General features: G+C 48.7%; 1 protein-coding gene across 1 annotated transcript in view; it reads right to left on the minus strand.

The window, feature by feature from the left end:
* The window catches only part of LOC122374321 (cadherin-related family member 1-like), a gene marked incomplete at its 3' end in the record, with an annotated part of 100,236 nt that overhangs the window by 12,937 nt on the left and 66,535 nt on the right, over positions 1-20,764 (minus strand). Inside the window, exon 7 of the mRNA XM_043352991.1 lies at positions 15,677-15,811. Coding sequence (XP_043208926.1) covers positions 15,677-15,811 — 135 coding nt within the window. The remainder of the gene's footprint in view (positions 1-15,676; positions 15,812-20,764) is intronic.

The following is a 20,764-nucleotide window of genomic DNA, read 5'->3' on the forward strand; positions in this document are numbered from 1 at the left end:
GCTAGAGCCTCGCGGAAAAAACAAGCGTGTGCGCCGTTTCAAGACGGAACGATTGATACCCGATTTCAAGGTCCCATGTCAACCGGTAACCTCTGAGGTGAGGTCAAAAAGCCCAAGGTAGGGTTTGGTTTTTGGTAAATAATTTCGCATAAAATGGTCGCAGAGCAGCGATTTTGGCACCATCGTGTTTGCCTGGCTCAGGCGCGTCGAATGGTATACTTTTTGTTCGGGTGAGGTCAACTTAAGGTGGTGACCTCAGGTCAAGGTCAGGTCAGCATCCCCAGGTCACGAAGTTGGTCGAAAGAGGTCATGTCGCATATCATTCGATTCGGGAGGTCTTCCCGAGTCCATTGGTGGCTTTCCCGAGTCGCTGGCTCAATTTGATCATGAGTTATTGACAAGAAACTCCTATGACCGTAGTGACGTCATAAATGACGTCACGGAAGGTCAAAAATGCAAAAGTAAAGCATCGGATCTTGCAAGGAGTGCATGAAATCACGATTCCGTGTGCTTGAGATAGTTTGAGATCATTCCATGCGCAAAAACAACAGTTTCCTTATCTCCCCATTTACTTTTAATGGTGATGTCACGTGACCTCGAAGAGTAGCAGGCATTAGCAAAAATTGCGAGTAGGGCATGACAGAAAGATGATTAGTGGTTTGTATGGCACGGTCATTTTTAGCGGCTCGAAATAAAATTTCTCAAAAAGTCTAACTAAAGAGCAAGTTGTTGTTGATTATCACTTACTTGTGTTTGGGGGTTAATAATGACTGAATTTTTTAGTTTGGCCCAAAAATTTTGACAGCATTGTGTGCGTTGATCAATTCTGAGCTCAGGGACATATATTTTATTCAGATTATAAGCCTTAGTTTTTCACAACTTCCAGCGCTATAAAGAGCGCCGGGCATTCAGTAGAGCGGCGAGGTGACAATTGCCCCTACATCATGTGGTTTACTGGCGCATATCTCGAAAAGTAGCAGGGAAAAGCAGCAAAGTACCTATATGGAACGAAAGATGAGTAATCAGCGGCTAGTATAAGATGTTTATTTTTAGCTGCTCGAAATAACGTTTTTTTAAAAAGTCTATTTAAAAATTTAGATATGATTTTTATTTAGGTCTTGCAGCTGCTTGCAAAAAGCTAGCTTATGTTGCAGAAAAGCGATGCAATATGTAAGAATGTTGTTGGTACAGTGAACAACAGTGCCCTGAACTAGTCTGACAGAAAATTGCGTTCAAAACGACAACTGGTCAACTAATAAATATCAACTAAAGATTAGCATTAAAATCGGCAAATGTGGTGGCCACTAGCGAGTCTAAATAGTCTTGTGTTTGGTGACAACTGACCACCTCAATTTCGACCTTAGGGCAAAAATGGCATCGGTATCGTATTCTTCGATCAATTTGGGATTAAATGATACCTATTTTGTTCATATTGTGGACAGTCAGTTTGGGGGAATTTCTAGCGCTTTTTCGGGCTGCCGGCCTACAGTGCGCCGCCCGCATAGCGGCGGGAATGTGAACTAACCTGTTTACCATCTATGGTATGGTACCATCGGGGGACCGGCCGCCGTCGGCACCATTTCGGGACTTTGCATCGCAATAAAAGGCTTATTTACAATTGAAAATGGACTAGCGAGAGTCGTTATGGAATCAGAATTTGATGCTCTACAAAACTAGGCTATTTTCATTGTGATGGCATCACAGACTACACCGCTAACCCCACTAAAGCAGATTTATGTCGCGTCATCGATGATTACATATAATGTTTCTTTGATATATATGTAGTCGGGTCTTTCAGCTGCGTCCCTCCCCTCCCTCGCCGCGCCGGCGGGTCGGCCATCCCCGCCGGCTGCTGGCCGGTCAGCTGGCCGGTCAGCTGGTCGCCCGCGGCTGTCGGTGCAGTGCGGGATGCCTACTTGCGGGGGGCCGTCGTGGCGGCGGCCCGGGTGGACTGGGCGAGCAGTGAGTTGGGGAGCGCTGCGCTATCGGTGCTCTAGTTTGTATTGCGTTCGCATGATACGGCTTGAGCCAATACAGTGAACTGATTGAGCTGAGCAAGTCTTTATATACATTGAAAAGTAAAGCACTTTTTACTGCATCTACGGTGAGATGCTAGATAAAATTTATGGTCTACCTAATGGTACCCATTACTTAACATTTAAGTGAATCATTTCGTCGCTAAACTCTCGTAAATTCGTATGCCCGCCTCACTATGGAGTTTAGACCGTAACGTATGGCCTTTGCTCAGACAGTATACGAACAGGTGACGGGGATACCTCCCATAGAAGGATGCGACACGATTTTACTGCTAAATAGCGGCCGGCCGCCGTGGGGACGTTTTTGTACGACTTATATCTCGGCAACCACTGGGCTGATACACGTGCGGTTTTTTGTGTGGGGTAGCTTTTTCCCTTCTTTCACATAGTGTGCTACTCTCGATGTTCATGGGTGACCCCTAACGCACGTTCCACGTGCAAAGCCAAGAGGTGCCTGTTTTGTAATAAGTGCAATAGCTCGCGGTAATTACTGGGCCGATTGCGCTAAAACTTGGCATGGAGGTAGACACTTTCCAGGCGATGCATTTCCATGTGTCTTGGTAGGGGTGCAACTGCACGTGCGCACGTGCAGGGTGACGCTTCCAGATCTCGAGAACGGCTGGACCGATTGTGTTCAAATTTGGCATAACGCTTGATACCGATCAGTAGGTTGCAGTCATTTAGTATGTATTTCCATGTGCCACGATTGGGGTGCAACTGCACGTGCGCACGTGCAGGGTGACGCTTCCAAATCTCGAGAACGGCCGGGCCAATTGTGCTCAGATTTGGCACACCGCTAGAGATCGCGTAGTAGGGTGTCTTGCACAGGTCTGCTGGGCCCCAGGTTGCACGTGCGCACGTGCAGGGTGACGCTTCCAGATCTCAGGAACGGCTGGGCCGATTGCATTCAAATTCGGCACACCTTTAGAGACCGGTTAGTAGGGTGCTGTGCACAAGTCAGTTAGTATGTATACTCATGTGTCTCGGTTGGGGTGCAACTGCACGTGCGCACGTGTAGGGGTCGCTTCCAGATCTTGAAAACGGCTGGGCCGATTGAGCTTAAATTCGGTACACCGCTAGAGACCGGCAACTAGGGTGCCGTCCACAAGTCATTTGGGACCCAGCTTGCACGTGCGCACGTGCAGGGTGAGGCTTTCAGATCTCAGAAACGGCTGGGCTGATTGCATTCAAATTCGGCACACCTTTAGCGGCGTTACAGAGGTGCTTGCTCAAACAACCTGCGGTCCCGCGATGCGGAGCCCAGCATCGCAGATGCTGGTAACCGCAGGTTGTTTGAAAAGACAAACACTATTCGTTAGAATTGTGTTTTTCTATTGAAAAACAACCGGAGCGGTCGTTCTCCGGGCTATGTTTTGCAAGTCTGGCCGCGAATCAGTACAACTTGGTCGCAGCCTAGACGAATCGCTCAATCTACGTAAAAAGTTCAGGGTATGGGCTCTCGGGGGCGATCTACCTGATGGCATTAGTCGCTACTCGCTTAAAATCTCGTGGCACGTGGCACGTGCGATTCCATTTTTTCCATAGTAAGTCAATGGGGTTTTGGGGCACTTTTTGCGCGATCGCGAATAGCGGGAAAACGAGCCAAGGAAGAGGTGGTTTTCTTCCCAGCATTTTATGGGAAACACGTTCCGGTACACGCCAGTGTGCGCCGTATACCCCTCAGAAGTTCGTAACGTGTCTTTGCTCGAGGTCAAAGTTGAACCTTTTTCGCTCCCCATGTTAAGTCAATGGGCGCTTTTGCAGAGACATTTTCATTCGTTCATTGTACAAAATTATATGATACGATTTTGACCAAACTTTCAACACTTATTCAGAATAGGCCGTAGTACATGCCGTTATGCTTCGTTAAGCTGTCAGAATTCGTTTGTTCTTTTTAAGCTCGTTTAAAAATGAAAAAGTTTAACATGGAAAGTCAACGGGAGCGTCTTTGCTGCTTAATAACTTTGTACGTTAAACATATATTTAAGTGAAAAGTTGATAGGTTATACAACTTTTGATGCTCTTTCCAATGACATATAGACCGCTATTGCACGTTTTGCCGTTTTTGAGAAATTTAGTAAAAAAGCATGACATTACCGAGATTTGAGCTCACACCTATATATGGCACTCAGACAGTATACGAACAGGTGACGGGGATACCTCCCATAGAAGGATGCGACACGAATTTAATGCTAAATATTAGCGGAGGGCCGCCGTGGGGACGTTTTTGTACGACTTATATCTCTGTAGCCACTGGACCGATACACTTGCGGTTTTTTGTGGGGGGTAGCGGATACCCTTCTCACAAGTATTTACTATGGACGATGTTTGCGGGTGACCCCTACTGCACGTGACACGTGTAAAACGGAGAGGTGTCACTTTTGTTGTAATGACAATACCACAGTAATTCCTGGGGAGATTCTGCTGAAATTACACAAGGATGTAGGCACCCGCCGGACCATGCCTTTCAAAGTGCTACGGTTGGGGTGCAACTGCACGTGCGCACGTGCATGGTGACGCTTCCAGATCTCGAGAACGGCCGGGCCGATTGTGCTCAGATTTGGCACACCGCTAGAGACCGCGTAGTAGGGTGTCTTGCACAGGTCAGCTGGGCCCCAGGTTGCACGTGCGCACGTGCAGGGTGACGCTTCCAGATCTCAGGAACGGCTGGGCCGATTGCATTCAAATTCGGCACACCTTTGGAGACCGGTTAGTAGGGTGCTGTGCACAGTCAGTTAGTATGTATACTCATGTGTCACGGTTGGGGTGCAACTGCACGTGCGCACGTGTAGGGGTCGCTTTCAGATCTTGAAAACGGCTGGGCCGATTGAGCTTAAATTCGGTACACCGCTAGAGACCGGCAACTAGGGTGACGTGCGCAAGTCATTTGGGACCCAGCTTGCACGTGCGCACGTGAAGGGTGCCGCTTCAAGATGTCGAAAACGGCCGGGCCGATTGCATTCAAATTCGGCACACCTTTAGCGGCGTTACAGAGGTGCTTGCTCAAACAACCTGCGGTCCCGCGATGCGGAGCCCAGCATCGCAGATGCTGGTAACCGCAGGTTGTTTGAAAAGACAAACACTATTCGTTAGAATTGTGTTTTTCTATTGAAAAACAACCGGAGCGGTCCTTCTCCGGGCTATGTTTTGCAAGTCTGGCAGCGAATCGAGACATCTTGACCGGGGCCTAAACGTGCATTGCGATTTTCGTAAAAAGTTCAGGGTATGGGCTCCCGCAGGCGATCTACCTGATGGCACCGGTCGCTACTCGCTCAGAATTCTTTTGCGCGTGGCACGTGCGATTCCATTTTCCCCATGTTAAGTCAACGGGGTTTTGGACACTTTTTGCGCGATCGCCAATAGCGGGAAAAATCGCAGGTCAAGGTATGGTTTGCTGCACACCATTTTATGGCCGACACGTTCAGGTACACGCCCCTGTGCGTTGTATACCCGTAAGAAGTCGATATTTTTTGTAGTACGACTTTGAAGTTGAACTTTTTTCGCTCCCCATGTTAAGGCAATGGGCGTTTTTGCAGAAACATTTTCATTCGCTCATTGTACAAAATTATATGATACGATTTTGTTTGAACTTTCAGGACCTGTTGAGAAGAGACCATAGAACATGTTGTTATGCTTCGTTAAGCTGTCAGAATTCGTTTGTACTTTTTAAGCTCGTTTAAAAATGAAAATTTTTAACATGGAAAGTCAATGGGAGCGTCTTTGGTGCTTAATAACTTTGTACGTTGAAGATATATTTAAGTGAAAAGTTGATAGGATATACAACTGTTGATGCTCTTTCCAATGATATATAGAGCGTTATTGCACGCTGTGCCGTTTTTCAGAAATATAGTAAAAAAGCACGACTCTATCGAGATTTGAGCTCAGACCTATATATGGTCTTGGCTCAGACAGTATACGAACAGGTGACGGGGATACCTCTCATTCAAGGATGCGATTTAATGCTAAATATTAGCAGCCGACCGCCGTGGGGACGTTTTTGCAGGAGTTATATCTCCGCAACCACTGGACCGATTCACTTGCGGTTTTTTGTGTGGGGTAGTATACCCTTCTTACAAGCAGTTTACTATGCACGATGCATGCGGGTGACCCCCATTGCACGTGACACGTGTAAAACGGAGAGGTGTCACTTTTGTTGTAATGACAATACCGCGGTAATTCCTGGGGAGATTCTGCTGAAACCACACAAGGATGGAGGCACCCGCCGGACCATGCCTTTCCATGTGCTACGGTTGGGGTGCAACTGCACGTGCGCACGTGCAGGGTGACGCTTCCAGATCTCGAGAACGGCCGGGCCGATTGTGCTCAGATTTGGCACACCGCTAGAGACCGCGCAGTAGGGTGCCCTGCACAGGTCAGCTGGGCCCCAGGTTGCACGTGCGCACGTGCAGGGTGACGCTTCCACATCTCAGGAACGGCTGGGCCGATTGCATTCAGATTCGGCACACCTTTAGAGACCGGTTAGTAGGGTGCTGTGCACAAGTCAGTTAGTTTGTATTTCCGTGTGTCACGGTTGGGGTGCAACTGCACGTGCGGCCGTGTAGGGGTCGCTTCCAGATCTTGAAAATGGCAGGGCCGATTTAGCTCAAATTCGGTACACTTCTAGAAACCGGCAACTAGGGTGCCGTGCACAAGTCAATTGGGACCCAGGTAGCACGTGCGCACGTGCAGGAAGTCGCTTCGAGATCTCGAAAACGGCCGGGCCGATTGCACTCAAATTTGGCACACCACTATAGACCGGCGAATAGGATGCCGTGCTTGTCAGTTTGTAGCACACCCACTCCTGTCTGCACGTGCAATGCTTGTTCTCTCGTTTGGCGGCGGGCGTTTTTGCTGCGTTCAATGGTGAGTGGGTCACAGAGGTGCTTGCTCAAACAACCTGCGGTCCCGCGATGCGGAGCCCAGCATCGCAGATGCTGGTAACCGCAGGTTGTTTGAAAAGACAAACACTATTCGTTAGAATTGTGTTTTTCTATTGAAAAACAACCGGAGCAGTCCTTCTCCGGGCTATGTTTTGCATGGCTGGCCGCGAATCAGTACAACTTGATACCAGCCAAAACTTCTGCAACGATTTTCGCAAAAATCTCAGGGTATAGACTTTCGAAGGCGATCTAGCTGATGGCACCGGTCGCTACTCGCTCAGAATTCTTTTGCGCGTGGCGCGTGCGTTTGAATTTTCGCCCATGTTAAGTCAATGGGGGTTTGGGGGTCTTTTTGCGCCATCGGGAATGGCGGAAAAACGAGCCAAGAAAGGGGTGGTTTTCATCCCAGCATTTTATGGCAAACACGTTCCGGTACACGCCAGTGTGCGCCGTATACCCGTCAGAATCTCGGAACGTTTCTTTGCACGAGGTCAAAGTTGGAATTTTGCTGTGTCCCATGTTAAGTGAATGGAGAGTTTTGCAGCGATATTTTCATTCGCGCATTGTAAAAAATTATGTGTCACGATTTCGTTCAAACTTTCGAGAGATGTTGAGAAAGGAACATAGGATATGCTGTTTTGCTTCGTTAAGCTGTGCAAAATCGTTTTTTCTAATAAAGTTCGTTTGAAAATGGAAATTTTTAACATGGAAAGTCAATGGGAGCGTCTTTATTCCTCTATAACTTTTATCGTTAGTAATATATATAGGTGAAAAGTCAATATAATATACAACTTTTGATGCTCTTTCCACTGATGCATTGAACGTCACTGCACGATGTGCCGTTTTTAAGAAAAGCTGTAAAAAATCAGGGCTCGACTGTGACTTGAACCCAACCACATTAGAGTATACGAACAGGTGACGGGGATACCTCCCGTGTGCGGATGCGACACTGATTATTGCTAAATATTAGCAGTCGGCCGCCGTGGGGGCGCCTTGCAAAGCTTCTATCTCCACAACTACTTGACTGATTCACTCGCGGTCTTTTGTGTGGGATAGCTCCTTCCTTTCTTACACGTAGTGTGCTATTCTCGATGCGTATGGGTGACCCCTAATGCACGTGCCACGTGCAAAACGATAAGGTGTCAGTTCGGTAACAAGTCTAATAACTCTGCAGTTATTTTGCCGATTGCGCTGATACTTGGCATGGATGTAGGCAACCGCCGGGCAATGCATTTCCATGTGTCACGGTTGGGGTGCAGCTGCACGTGCGCACGGGCAGGGTGACGATTCCAGATCTCGAGAACGGCTGGGCCGATTGTGATCAAAGTTGGCACACCGTTAGGGATCGGCGAGTAGGGTGCCGTGCACATGCACAAGTCAGATGGAACCCATTTGGCACGTGCGCACGTGCAGGCTGACGCTTCCAGATCTCAAGAACGGCTGGGCCGACTGTGCTCAAATTTGGCATACCGCTTGATACCGATCAGTAGGGCGCCGTCCACCAGTCATTTAGTATGTATTTCCATGCGCCACGATTGGGGTGCAACTGCACGTGCGCACGTGCAGGGCGACGCTTCCAGATCTCGAGAACGGGCGGGCCTACTGTGCTCAGATTTGGCACACCGCTAGAGACCGGCGAATAGAGTGCCGTGCACAAGTCAATTGGGACCCAGGTTGCACGTGCGCACGTGCAGGGTGTCGCTTCCAGATCTCGAAAACGGCCGAGTCGATTGCACTCAAATTTGGCAAACCGCTAGAGACCGGTTAGTAGAGTGCAGTGCACATCAGTTCGTGGCACACCCGCTCCGGTCTGCACGTGCAAGGCTCATCCTCTCGTTTGGCGGCGGGCGTTTTTGCGGCGTTACAGAGGTGCTTGCTCAAACAACCTGCGGTCCCGCGATGCGGAGCCCAGCATCGCAGATGCTGGTATTTGATCGGAAGTAACCGCAGGTTGTTTGAAAAGACAAACACTATTCGTTAGAATTGTGTTTTTCTATTGAAAAACAACCGGAGCGGTCGTTCTCCGGGCTATGTTTTGCAAGCAGGGCTCAAAAAAGGTGTTTGGTGGTCGCCGACCACAAGTTTTACTCATATTGTGGTCGCAGCACCGGCTGCCCACTACCCATGGCTCTTTGGTTGTCGGACAGGCAATGGAATGTTTTTTTTAAAGTAATTAACTTCTAAGTGCTGCTATTCCCATGGCCCCGTAGCCCGTATGAAGCGGGCTACGGGGCTGTGTACAATGTACACGAATCTGTAATTACAACATGGATTAAAAGCAGCGGTTTGATCGCTAACGCTGCGTTCGGACAGCCCGGTTTCCACGTGGAGTTTCTACGCCGATGAGCTCCTCACGGAAACGATCACCTTTCGGCCGTTTGGCCATAGCGTTTCGCGCTGACCAAACACGTTTGCGTGAGGAATTCCTCGGCGTAGAATTTCCACGCAGTGACCGGGCTGCCCGAACGCAGCCTAAATACACCATAACAAACGAAAGAGTGAAATTTTGCGCCTGAATCCCTACCCCTCCCCTGGCTGACCCGACGGACGCCACCCCTCCCCTCGGCGTCCCTTCCCCCACGGCGGCAGTCAGCTGGCGGACGGCCGGACGGCCGGGGGTGAGCGTCCCGTCCCGTAATACGCCACGCCGCGTACCTACCACGTAGTAGGAGACCATTTGGGCGACCAATGAACGGCGCTCGTCGGCGATTTTGACAACCACTCTTTCCCATTGGTTTAACACGGGTGGTCGCACAGAAAACGCCGACGAGCGCCGATGGGGAAACGTGGTAGTATTCCCGTGTACGGAAGGTGGTAGTTTATCCTACAACAGTGGTATGTTTGCTCACCGTCTAGGTTGTAAAGTGGAAGTAACCATGACCATTGACTAAATGATGCGCATAAGTGATGCTGAAGTTGTGGCACTATTCTTAACAATATTTATATAGTTTTTCAAAGATATTCTTCGAAAATTTGACTCATATTCCGCGTTTTTGGTCGCACCATTGGGAAATGGTATAGCATTCGTGGTCGCCGACCTCATCGGCAGGACGGAGCTTTTTTTGAGCCCTGTTTGCAAGTCTGGCAGCGAATCGAGACATTTTGGGTGGGGCCTAGACGAATCGCTCAATCTTCGTAAAAAATTCAGGGTATGGGCTCCCGGAGGCAATCTACCTGATGGCACCGGTCACTACTCGCTAAGAATTCGTTTGCGCGTGGCACGTGCGATTCCATTTTCCCCATGTTAAGTCAATGGGGTTTTGGACACTTTTTGCGCGATCGCCAATAGCGGAAAAACGAGCCAAGGAAGAGGTGGTTTTCTTCCCAGCATTTTATAGCAAACACGTTTGGGTACACGTCAGTGTGCGCTGTATACCCCTCAGAATCTCGGAACGTGTCTTTGCACGAGGTCAAAGTTGGAATTTTGCTGTGTCCCATGTTAAGTCAATGGACGGCGATGTCGAGACTTTGCAGAGACATTTTCATTCGATCTTTGTACAAAATTTTAGAGATAGATTTCGCCCAAACTCTTATATCTTGTAGAGAAAGGAGCATAGTACATGCTGGTATGCTTCGTTGAGCTGGCAGAAATCGTTTTTTCTAATAAAGTTCGTTTGAAAATGAAAATTTTTAACATGGAAAGTCAATGGGTGCGTCTTTATTCCTCTATAACTTTTATCGTTAGTAATATATATATAGGTGAAAAGTTAATATAATATACAACTTTTGATGCTCTTTCCACTGATGTATAGAACGTCACTGCACGGTGTGCCGTTTTCAAGAAAAGTTGTAAAAAAGCAGGGCTCGACTGTGACTTGAACCCAACCACATTAGAATATACGAACAGGTGAAGGGGACACCTCCCATGTGCGGACGCGACATTGATTATTGCTAAATATTAGCAGTAGGCCGCCGTGGGGGCGCCTTTACAAACCTTATATCTCTGCAACCACAGGACCGATTCACTCGCGGTCTTTTGTGTGGGATAGTTTCTTCCTTTCCCAAACGTAGTGTGCTACACTCGATGCGTATGGGTGACCCCTAATGCACGTGCCACGTGCAAAAAGAAGAGGTGTCAGTTCGGTTACAAGTCTAATAACTCTGTAGTTAGTTTGCCGATTGCACTGAGACTTGGCATGGTTATAGGCACCCGCCGCGCAATGCATTTCCATGTGTCACGGTTGGGGCGCCGCTGCACGTGCACACGGGCAGGGTGACGCTTCCAGATCTCGAGAACGGCTGGGCCGATTGTGATCAAAGTTGGGCACACCGTTAGGGATCGGCGAGTAGGGTGCCGTGCACAAATCAGATGGGACTCATTTTGCACGTGCGCACGTGCAGGACGACGCTTCCAGATCTCGAGAACGGCCGGGCCGACTGTGCTCAAATTTGGCATACCACTAGAGACTGGTTAGTAGGGTGCCGTGCACAAGTCAGTTAGTATGTATTTCCATGTGCCACGGTTGGGGTGCAGCTGCACGTGCGCAAGTGTAGGGGTCGCTTCCATGGATCTTGGAAACGGCTGGGCCGATTCAGATTAAATTCGGTACACCGCTAGAGACCGGCGAATAGAGTGCCGTGCAAAAGTCAATTGGGGCCCAGGCTGCACGTGCGCACGTGCAGGGTGTTGCTTCCAGATCTAGAAAACGGCCGGGTCGATTGCACTCAAATTTGGCACACCGCTATAGACCGGTGAATAGGGTGCCGTGCACGTCAGTCCGTAGCACACCGACTCCGGTCTGCACGTGCAAGGCTCATCCTTTCGTTTGGCGGCGGGGGTTTTTGCTGCGTTTACAAAGGTGCTTGCTCAAACAACCTGCGGTTAACCGCAGGTTGTTTGAAAAGACAAACACTATTCGTTAGAATTGTGTTTTTCTATTGAAAAACAACCGGAGCGGTCGTTCTCCGGGCTATGTTTTGCAAGTCTGGCAGCGAATCGAGACATCTTGACGGGGGCCTAGACGAAATGTACAATCGTCGTAAAAAGTTCAGTGTATGGGCTCCCGGAGGCCATCTACCTGATGGCAACGGTCGCTACTCGCTTAAAACCTCGTGGCACGTGGCACGTGCGATTCCATTTTCCCCATGTTAAGTGAACGGGGTTTTGGACACTTTTTGCGCGATCGCCAATTGCGGGAAAACGAGCCAAGGAAGAGGTGGTTTTCTTCCCAGCATTTTATGGCAAACACGTTTGGGTACACGCCAGTGTGCGCCGTATACCCGCCAGAATCTCGGAACGTGTCTTTGCACGAGGTCAAAGTTGGAATTTTGCTGTGTCCCATGTTAAGTCAATGGACGGCGATGTCGAGACTTTGCAGAGACATTTTCATTCGATCTTTGTACAAAATTTTAGAGATAGATTTCGCCCAAACTCTTATATGTTGTAGAGGAAAGAGCATAGTACTTGCTGGTATGCTTCGTTAAGCTGGCAGAAATCGTTTTTTCTAATAAAGTTCGTTTGAAAATGAAAATTTTTAACATGGAAAGTCAATGGGGGCGTCTTTATTCCTCTATAACTTTTATGGTTAGTAATATATATAGGTGAAAAGTTAATATAATTTACAACTTTTGATGCTCTTTCCATTGATGTATAGAACGTCACTGCACGGTGTGCCGTTTTCAAGAAAAGTTGTAAAAAAGCAGGGCTCGACTGTGACTTGAACCCAACCACATTAGACTATACGAACAGATGACGGGGATACCTCCCTTGTGCGGATGCGAGACTGATTATTGCTAAATATTAGCAGTCGGCCGCCGTGGGGGCGCCTTTACAAACCTTATATCTCTGCAACCACTGGACCGATTCACTCGCGGTCTTTTGTGTGGGATAGTTTCTTCCTTTCCCAAACGTAGTGTGCTACTCTCGATGCGTATGGATGACCCCTAATGCACGTGCCACGTGCAAAACGAAGAGGTGTCAGTTCGGTAGAAAGTGTAATAACTCTGTAGTTATTTTGCCGATTGCGCTGATCCTTGGCATGGATGTAGGCACCCGCCTCGCAATGCATTTCCATGTGTCACGGTTGGGGTGCCGCTGCACGTGCGCACGGGCAGGGTGACGCTTCCAGATCTCGAGAACGGCTGGGCCGAATGTGGTCAAAGTTGGCACACCGTTAGGGCTCGGCGAGTAGGGTGCCGTGCACAAGTCAGATGGGACCCAGTTTGCACGTGCGCACGTGCAGGCTGACGCTTCCAGATCTCAAGAACGGCTGGGCCGACTGTGCTCAAATTTGGTATACCGCTAGAGACTGGTTAGTAGGGTGCCGTGCACAAGTCAGTTAGTATGTATTTTCATGTGCCACGGTTGGGGTGCAGCTCCACGAGCGCACGTGTAGGGGTCGCTTCCAGATCTTGAAATTGACGGGGCCGATGGAGCTCCAATTTGGTACACCGCTAGAAACCGGCGAATAGAGTGCCGTGCACAAGTCAATTGGGGCCTAGGCTGCACGTGCGCACGTGCAGGGTGTCGCTTCCAGATCTCGAAAACGGCCGGGTCGATTGCACTCAAATTTGGCACACCGCTATAGACCGACGAATAAGGTGCCGTGCACGTCAGTCCGTAGCACACCGACTCCGGTCTGCACGTGCAAGGCTCATCCTCTCGTTTGGTGGCGGGCGTTTTTGCTGCGTTTACAAAGGTACTTGCTCAAACAACCTGCGGTCCCGCGATGCGGAGCCCGGCATCGCAGATGCCGGTAACCGCAGGTTGTTTGAAAAGACAAACACTATTCGTTAGAATTGTGTTTTTCTATTGAAAAACAACCGGAGCAGTCGTTCACCGGGCTATGTTTTGCATGTCTGGCCGCGAATTGGGGCAACTTGATTCCAGCCAAAACTTCTGCAACGATTTTCGTAAAAATTTCAGGGTATAGACTTTCAAAGGAGATCTACCTGATGGCACCGGTCGCTACTCGCTCAGAAATCTTTTGCGCGTGGCACGTGCGTTTTCATTTTCCCCATGTTAAGTCAATGGGGGTTTGGGGCACTTTTTGCGCCATCGCGAATGGTGGAAAAACGAGCCAAGAAAGGGGTGGTTTTCTTCCAGGCATTTAATGGAAAACACGTTCCGGCACACACCAGTGTGCGCCGTACACCCGCCAGAATCTCGGAACACCTCTATGCGCAAGGTCAAAGTTGGAATTTTGCTGTGTCCCATGTTAAGTCAATGGACAGTATTGCAGCGATATTTTCATTCGCGCATGGTACAAAATCATGTGTCACGATTTCGTTCAAACTTTCGAGAGATGTTGAGAAAGGAACATAGTATATGCTTTTTTGCTTCGTTAAGCTGTGCAAAATCGTTTTTTCTAATAAAGTTCGTTTGAAAATGGAAATTTTTAACATGGAAAGTCAATGAGAGCGTCTTTATTCCTCTATAACTTTTATCCTTAGTAATATATATAGGTGAAAAGTTAATATAATATACAACTTTTGATGCTCTTTCCATTGATGTATAGAACGTCACTGCACGGTGTGCCGTTTTCAAGAAAACTTGTAAAAAAGCAGGGCTCGACTGTGATTTGAACCCAACCACATTAGACTATACGAACAGGTGACGGGGATACCTCCCGTGTGCGGATGCGACACTGATAATTGCTAAATATTAGCAGTCGGCCGCCGTGGGGGCGCCTTTACAAACCTTATATCTCTGCAACCACTGGACCGATTCACTCGCGGTCTTTTGAGTGAGATAGCTTCTTCCTTTCTCACACGTAGTGTGCTACTCTCGATGCGTATGGGTGACCCCTAATGCACGTGCCACGTGCAAAACGAAGAGGTGTCAGTTCGGTAGCAAGTGTAATAACTCTGTAGTTATTTTGCCGATTGCGCTGATCCTTGGCATGGATGTAGGCACCCGCCCCGCAATGCATTTCCATGTGTCACGGTTGGGGTGCCGCTGCACGTGCGCACGGGCAGGGTGTCGATTCTAGATCTCGAGAACGGCTGGGCCGATTGTGATCAAAGTTGGCACACTGTTAAGGATCGGCGAGTAGGGTGCCGTGCACAACTCAGATGGGACCCATTTGGCACGTGCGCACGTGCAGGCTGACGCTTCCAGATCTCAAGAACGGCTGGACCGACTGTGCTCAAATTTGGCATAACACAAGAGACTAGTTAGTAGGGTGCCGTGCACAAGTCAGTTAGTATGTATTTACATGTGCCACGGTTGGGGTGCAGCTGCACGTGCGCACGTGTAGGGGTCGCTTCCATGGATCTTGGAAACGGCTGGGCCGATTCAGATTAAATTCAGTACACCGCTAGAGACCGGCGAATAGAGTGCCGTGCACAAATCAATTGGGACCCAGGTTGCACGTGCGCACGTGCAGGGTGTCGCTTATAGATCTCGAAAACCGCCGGGTCGATTGCACTCAAATTTGGCACACCGCTAGAGACCGGTTAGTAGAGTGCAGTGCACACCCACTCCCACTCCGGTCTGCACGTGCAAGGCTCATCCTCTCGTTTGGCGGCGGGCGTTTTTGCGGCGTTACAGAGGTGCTTGCTCAAACAACCTGCGGTCCCGCGATGCGGAGCCCAGCATCGCAGATGCTGGTAGAATGAGTCGTACTTTTCATGCATGGCTCATGCTGATTGCTCGGTAAAGGATCAAAAACTATGTTTTTGTCGTTTTGAATGGTGACGGTTGCTGAAAGTACTAACGCAAGTGTCTCAACTTTTCGTAATGCAAATGCGGGTAGGGGGCACCCCTCCCCTGGTTTCAATTGCAATAAATATGGGAAAAAAACATTGTATAGGACCCACCTTGTTCGTGTTTTCGTCCACGCTGCTGGCCATTGGCGGCTGCAGCCAGCGAGGTGGGCTGTCCCCCACGTCCTGCACGTTGACGAAGACGGTGACGGAGGAGCTGAACGTGGTTCCCCGGACATCGGGGGTGTCCTGTCGAACAAAAGGACACACGTGACATACAGTGGCGCACTGTCGCACTACCGGGTGTCCTGTCACACAGAGGGACACACGTGACATACAGTGGCGCACTGTCGCACTACCGGGTGTCCTGTCACACAGAGGGACACACGTGACATAAAGTGGCGCACTGTCACACAACCGGGTGTCCTGTCACACAGAGGGACACACGTGACATAAAGTGGCGCACTGTCACACAACCGGGTGTCCTGTCACACAGAGGGACACACGTGACATAAAGTGTTCACGTGACGTAAAGTTCACACGTGACGCGCCGCTCAAGCGAGTTGGCGCGTCGTAGGCCTGGCCGGTGACAGGGGCGCTGCCCCGTGGCACGTGAGACGCGGGGCGGCGCGGGCGGGGGTGGCGGTCCGTCCAGAGCTCCGGGGAGTTATCCCACAGCTCTCCCCGGACGGGGCGGACCAACAGATCTCCCCGGGGTCGGGGCGGACATAGCTAATGGTGCCGTCCCGGCCTGGCCGGACGGGCCGCACATACAACTGTGGATACGCCAGACAGTTGTGATTCAAAAGTGTCCTGTTTTATATTGTTGTGTTGGGCCATTGTTATGTAAATAAACATTTTTTGAAGAAGAAAAAAAGTTCACCGAGTTGTACAACATTTAGTTCGGGTTTTTTGAGGTCACTGACCTGAGGTCAGTTAGAGGTCATAGCCTCGTAATGTTAAGCCTACGGGAAAATACTAAATTCGGAAAATACTGGAGATATCCACTTCTTTCTATCACTATTGTGCTTTGAAACCACAGTACGTAACAGCAGGACACTTGGTGCTTCTTTGTTTGGTGTACTTATCCATGGGTCAGGTCAAATGAGGTCAACTGAGGTCACATGACGTTTTTACCAATAACTTGGGACATAATGACGCTAGAGCTTAAAAATTGGTGTCATTATGTTCCTGGGGATCAGCTGAATCGAATGATATGCGATATGCTGCAATTTGGTTAATTTGAACTTAATTAATTATTTATAGTTTACTTAAAATAAAGAAAAACTATAAGTACATTTAAGCAAGCTAAAAAGTACGTCATCCGACGCGCCTTGACGTGATGAGTTCACTAATGCTTTTATTTTTGCTCTATCTTAATTAGATCAAAAGTTATAAGCGAAACACTTTTGACCTGTTTTTTTGCGAAATTTTTACATTTATATCCCCCAAAAAACCTAGATATTGACCTAGAGAAACCAAATTTGCACAGGGGCGAGAACTCCAGGGGGCCCACCTACCTACCAAATTTGGTGTTTTTAGGTGCCATAAGAGTCAATCGCGAGGGGGGTCGCATCGACGCCCCCTGCCAGGGCGTGTTATGAAAAATGCCCTGCCAGGGCGAAGGTTAACCTTCGCCGGCCGAGGGGGGGGGGGGGTCGGGTGCCGCCCGAAAAGAACCCATAGGGTTTTTTCGCGATAGCTCCAAACACGCTGGCGATAGAGAGAGCATACCTGACCTTTGATCCAAGCCGCATCTTTTCACACCAAACGCATTTTTGGGTCAGGTCAGGTCACTGACCTATGACGTCATAAGTGAACCTCTGCACGGTCTTCAGATGTCGCAAATTCGCAACGCCCTCACTGCCAGAGGAGATGTCACAGGGAAATGAAACTTGCAGGATCTAGTATCCATTATGAGTCTCACAACTTGTAGATCTCGGATTTTTCCTAAAGGTCATATGAGGTCAGGTCATTTTCGTGATCTCACCATTGTATTGTATTGTATTGTATTGACAATTAAAACACTCTCCATATTAAAATGGCTATTCTGAGTGTCGCGTCTGAGTTAAAAGGGGAAAACGAGTTAAAATGCACCCAAATCACAGCACTCAGTAAACATATCGAACCATTCACTCATCCCTAAATACGTAAAAACCACTCGGAAACAGAGCGTTTAAAACTTCCCGTAGAGAGGCTCCTAAAATCATGGGGCAGGCGATTATATAACTGGGCGATGCTGTAGAGCAGACGGCGCCTCCCTGCTTCGGTCCTCACGCGTGGGAGAGCCAGATCAGTGTCCCGCCTTGTCGAGCGTGAGCGCAGGGAAGAGTTGGTCAGGATTTGAGAGGATATAGTCTCCGGCTCCCCAGTGCAGCGTATTTTGTGAAGGAAATTGAGTGAGTGGATTTCGAACAGCTGACGGGCGGTGGGCCAGCCCAGTTTCTCTCGCACGTCCGATATGTGGTCAAATTTTCTTCGGCCAGACACAACGCGCAGCGCAAAATTGATGACTTTTTGGAGACGTTGTATGTTTTTATCCGAGCCGTTTCCGTAGACCGAGAGACAATAACGGACGTGCGAGAGGACCAAGGCGCTGACCACAGTAGGCAGGAGTTCACTAGGGATGTGGTGACGCACGTGGGACAGCCCGATGAGAATACCGTTGCATTTTTGGACGAGGGCCGATACGTGAGAGTCCCAGGTGAGGTGCTTGTCAAAAATCACGCCAAGGTTCCTCACCGTAGGGCCCTCACGGATCGTGTCCTCACGGAACCGAATCGAGATGGGATCCAAGCCACGGCAATTTTGACGAGAGCCAAACATGATGAGTTCAGTTTTGTTAGTGTTAACTTCCAAACCGTTGGTATGAAACCAGGCGTCAAATGAGTCCAAAATTTGTTCCAAAGTTGCAATGAGATGAGGGAGGGAGTCTTTTTTGCCAGATAGTAAGATTTGAGTATCGTCAGCGTACTGCACCACGTGCGCCCCAGGGGCGTAGAGGGGGAGGTCATTGGCAAATATTTGGAACAGGAGCGGACCGAGCGAGGATCCTTGGAACACGCCGATAGGATTGGGTAGAGGATCGGAGAGGACTCGATTTCCTCGCCCGTCAGCTGTGCAAACAGATTGGGTATGGCCACGGAGGTAAGAAGAAAACCAGGTCGGATCGATAGAATAGGTTTGAAGTTTGGACAGAAGCTTTGTGTGGTCGATCACGTCAAAGCATTTGGAGAGATCGAGGAGACAGAGGAGAGTGAGTTCCTGTCGGTCGGTGGCAGAGAGGATGTGATCGGATACGGTGGCGAGCGCGGTTTCTGTGGAGAGACAAGAGCGGAAACCGTGCTGGGATGAGGAAAACAGATGGTTGCCAGACATGTAGGTGTACAGCTGCTGCTGAGCAACTTTTTCTACAAGTTTGGCAAAGGCAGGAACAATGGAGATAGGTCGATAGTTGGATGGATCAGTAGGATTACCGGCTTTGTGGATGGGGTAGACGATGGAGTGCTTCCAGGATGCGGGAAATTCACAAGTTGTGAGACAGGTGTTGACGAAGTAAAGGAGGATGTGACTGATGGAATCGAAACAGACGCGAAGGATCCGGATGCTGACACCGTCGGAGCCGGAGGAGGAGGAGTTTTTCATGGAAAAAAGGATGTATCGGAGGGACTGAAGGGAAATAGGTTTTAAGGAAAAGGCACAGGCACCTACCTGTGCCTGTGCCTTTTCCTTAAAGGCACAGGCACAGTGACCATTATAAGTCAATGGGGGAAAAATGAAAACTGCTATTCCGGCGCCGGGAACGATCTCCAACTATCTCAAGCACACAGAATCGTGATTTGATGCACTCCTTGCAAGTTTAGATGCGTCACTTTTGCAATTTTGACCTTCCGTGACGTCATTTATGACGTCATCAAGGTCATATTAGTTTTTCGTCAATAACTCCCGATCAAATTGAGCTAGCGAGTCGAGAAAGCCACCAATGGACTCAGGAAGACCTGCCGAATCGAATGATATGCGACATGACCTCTTTCGACCAACTTCGTGACCTGGGGGTGCTGACCTGACCTTGACCTGAGGTCAACACCCCAAGTTGACCTGACCCAAACAAAAAGTATATCATTCGACGCGCCTGAGCGAGGCGAACACGATGCTGCCAAAATCGCGGCTCTGCGGCCGTTTTTTGCGAAGTTATTCACCAAAAACTGAACCGTACCCTGGGGCACTTGACCTGACCTCAGAGGTCACCGGTTAACCTAGGACCTTAACCCGCGCGGGGCTGGGGGGGTAAATTTTACCCCCCCTCGCGAATTTTTGCAATATCTCAAAAACGGCGGCGCGCAGCGCCGCCAAACTTACAGTACCTTTTCTTACATCAATTTGACACGTTCCCTGAAAATTTGAGCGAAATCCGTCGGAAAATTTTTGAGAAATTGACGTTTTAGTGACGTCATGTTCGCCATTTTTGCCTCAAAAACGGCAAAAGTTCAAACGCCGCTAACATCTTCATTTTTAAAGGAATCAAGACGTAACAAAAAAAGGATATACGTAATTTTACTTTGGCTATCAAATGGCTATCTCGGTTTTTTGAAAATTTTGGATTTTGGCCCAAAATTTTTCAAAAAACTGACTTTTTTTGGGAAAATAGCTATAAAATCCAAAATTTTGAGTGTATCGAAAAAAACGGAATATATGTCAGAGAAGTGGTCTATGTGCACCTACATACCAAGTTTTAGAAGAATCGGTTCAAAAATGTGGGAGTTATTCAAAATTGTATGACGTCACGAGACACAAAAATTTTGAAAAATGACTTTTTTTGGAAGTTCTAAACCTCGTACGGAAACAAAAGTAGTACCATTCGATTCGCCGTGGAAAACTGCATCAGATAGACACCTTTTTAAGCCTTAACAACCAACTTCAAAATTTGACCTCACTTGACCTGACCTTGACCTGACCTCGACCTGAAATTCATCCAAAGGTGGTCCATATCACTTATTGAGTGTGCCTATTGAATTCTATGAGTAAAATGACCCATAAAACATGTGTCGCACATGCCCTTTTCTATATTTTGTTTTTGGTGACCTGACCTGACCTGACCTGGCCTTGACCTTGACCTCTGAATGATATTGTATGCAACGAATATTGTCTTGGTAGCCTAAGAACACGTTTTGGGCGATCAGTCTCAGTCCATGACTCCATTCT

This window comes from Amphibalanus amphitrite, unplaced genomic scaffold (assembly GCF_019059575.1).
Source record: "Amphibalanus amphitrite isolate SeventyFive unplaced genomic scaffold, NRLGWU_Aamphi_draft 001638F_arrow, whole genome shotgun sequence".
Taxonomy (NCBI): Eukaryota; Metazoa; Arthropoda; class Thecostraca; order Balanomorpha; family Balanidae; genus Amphibalanus; species Amphibalanus amphitrite.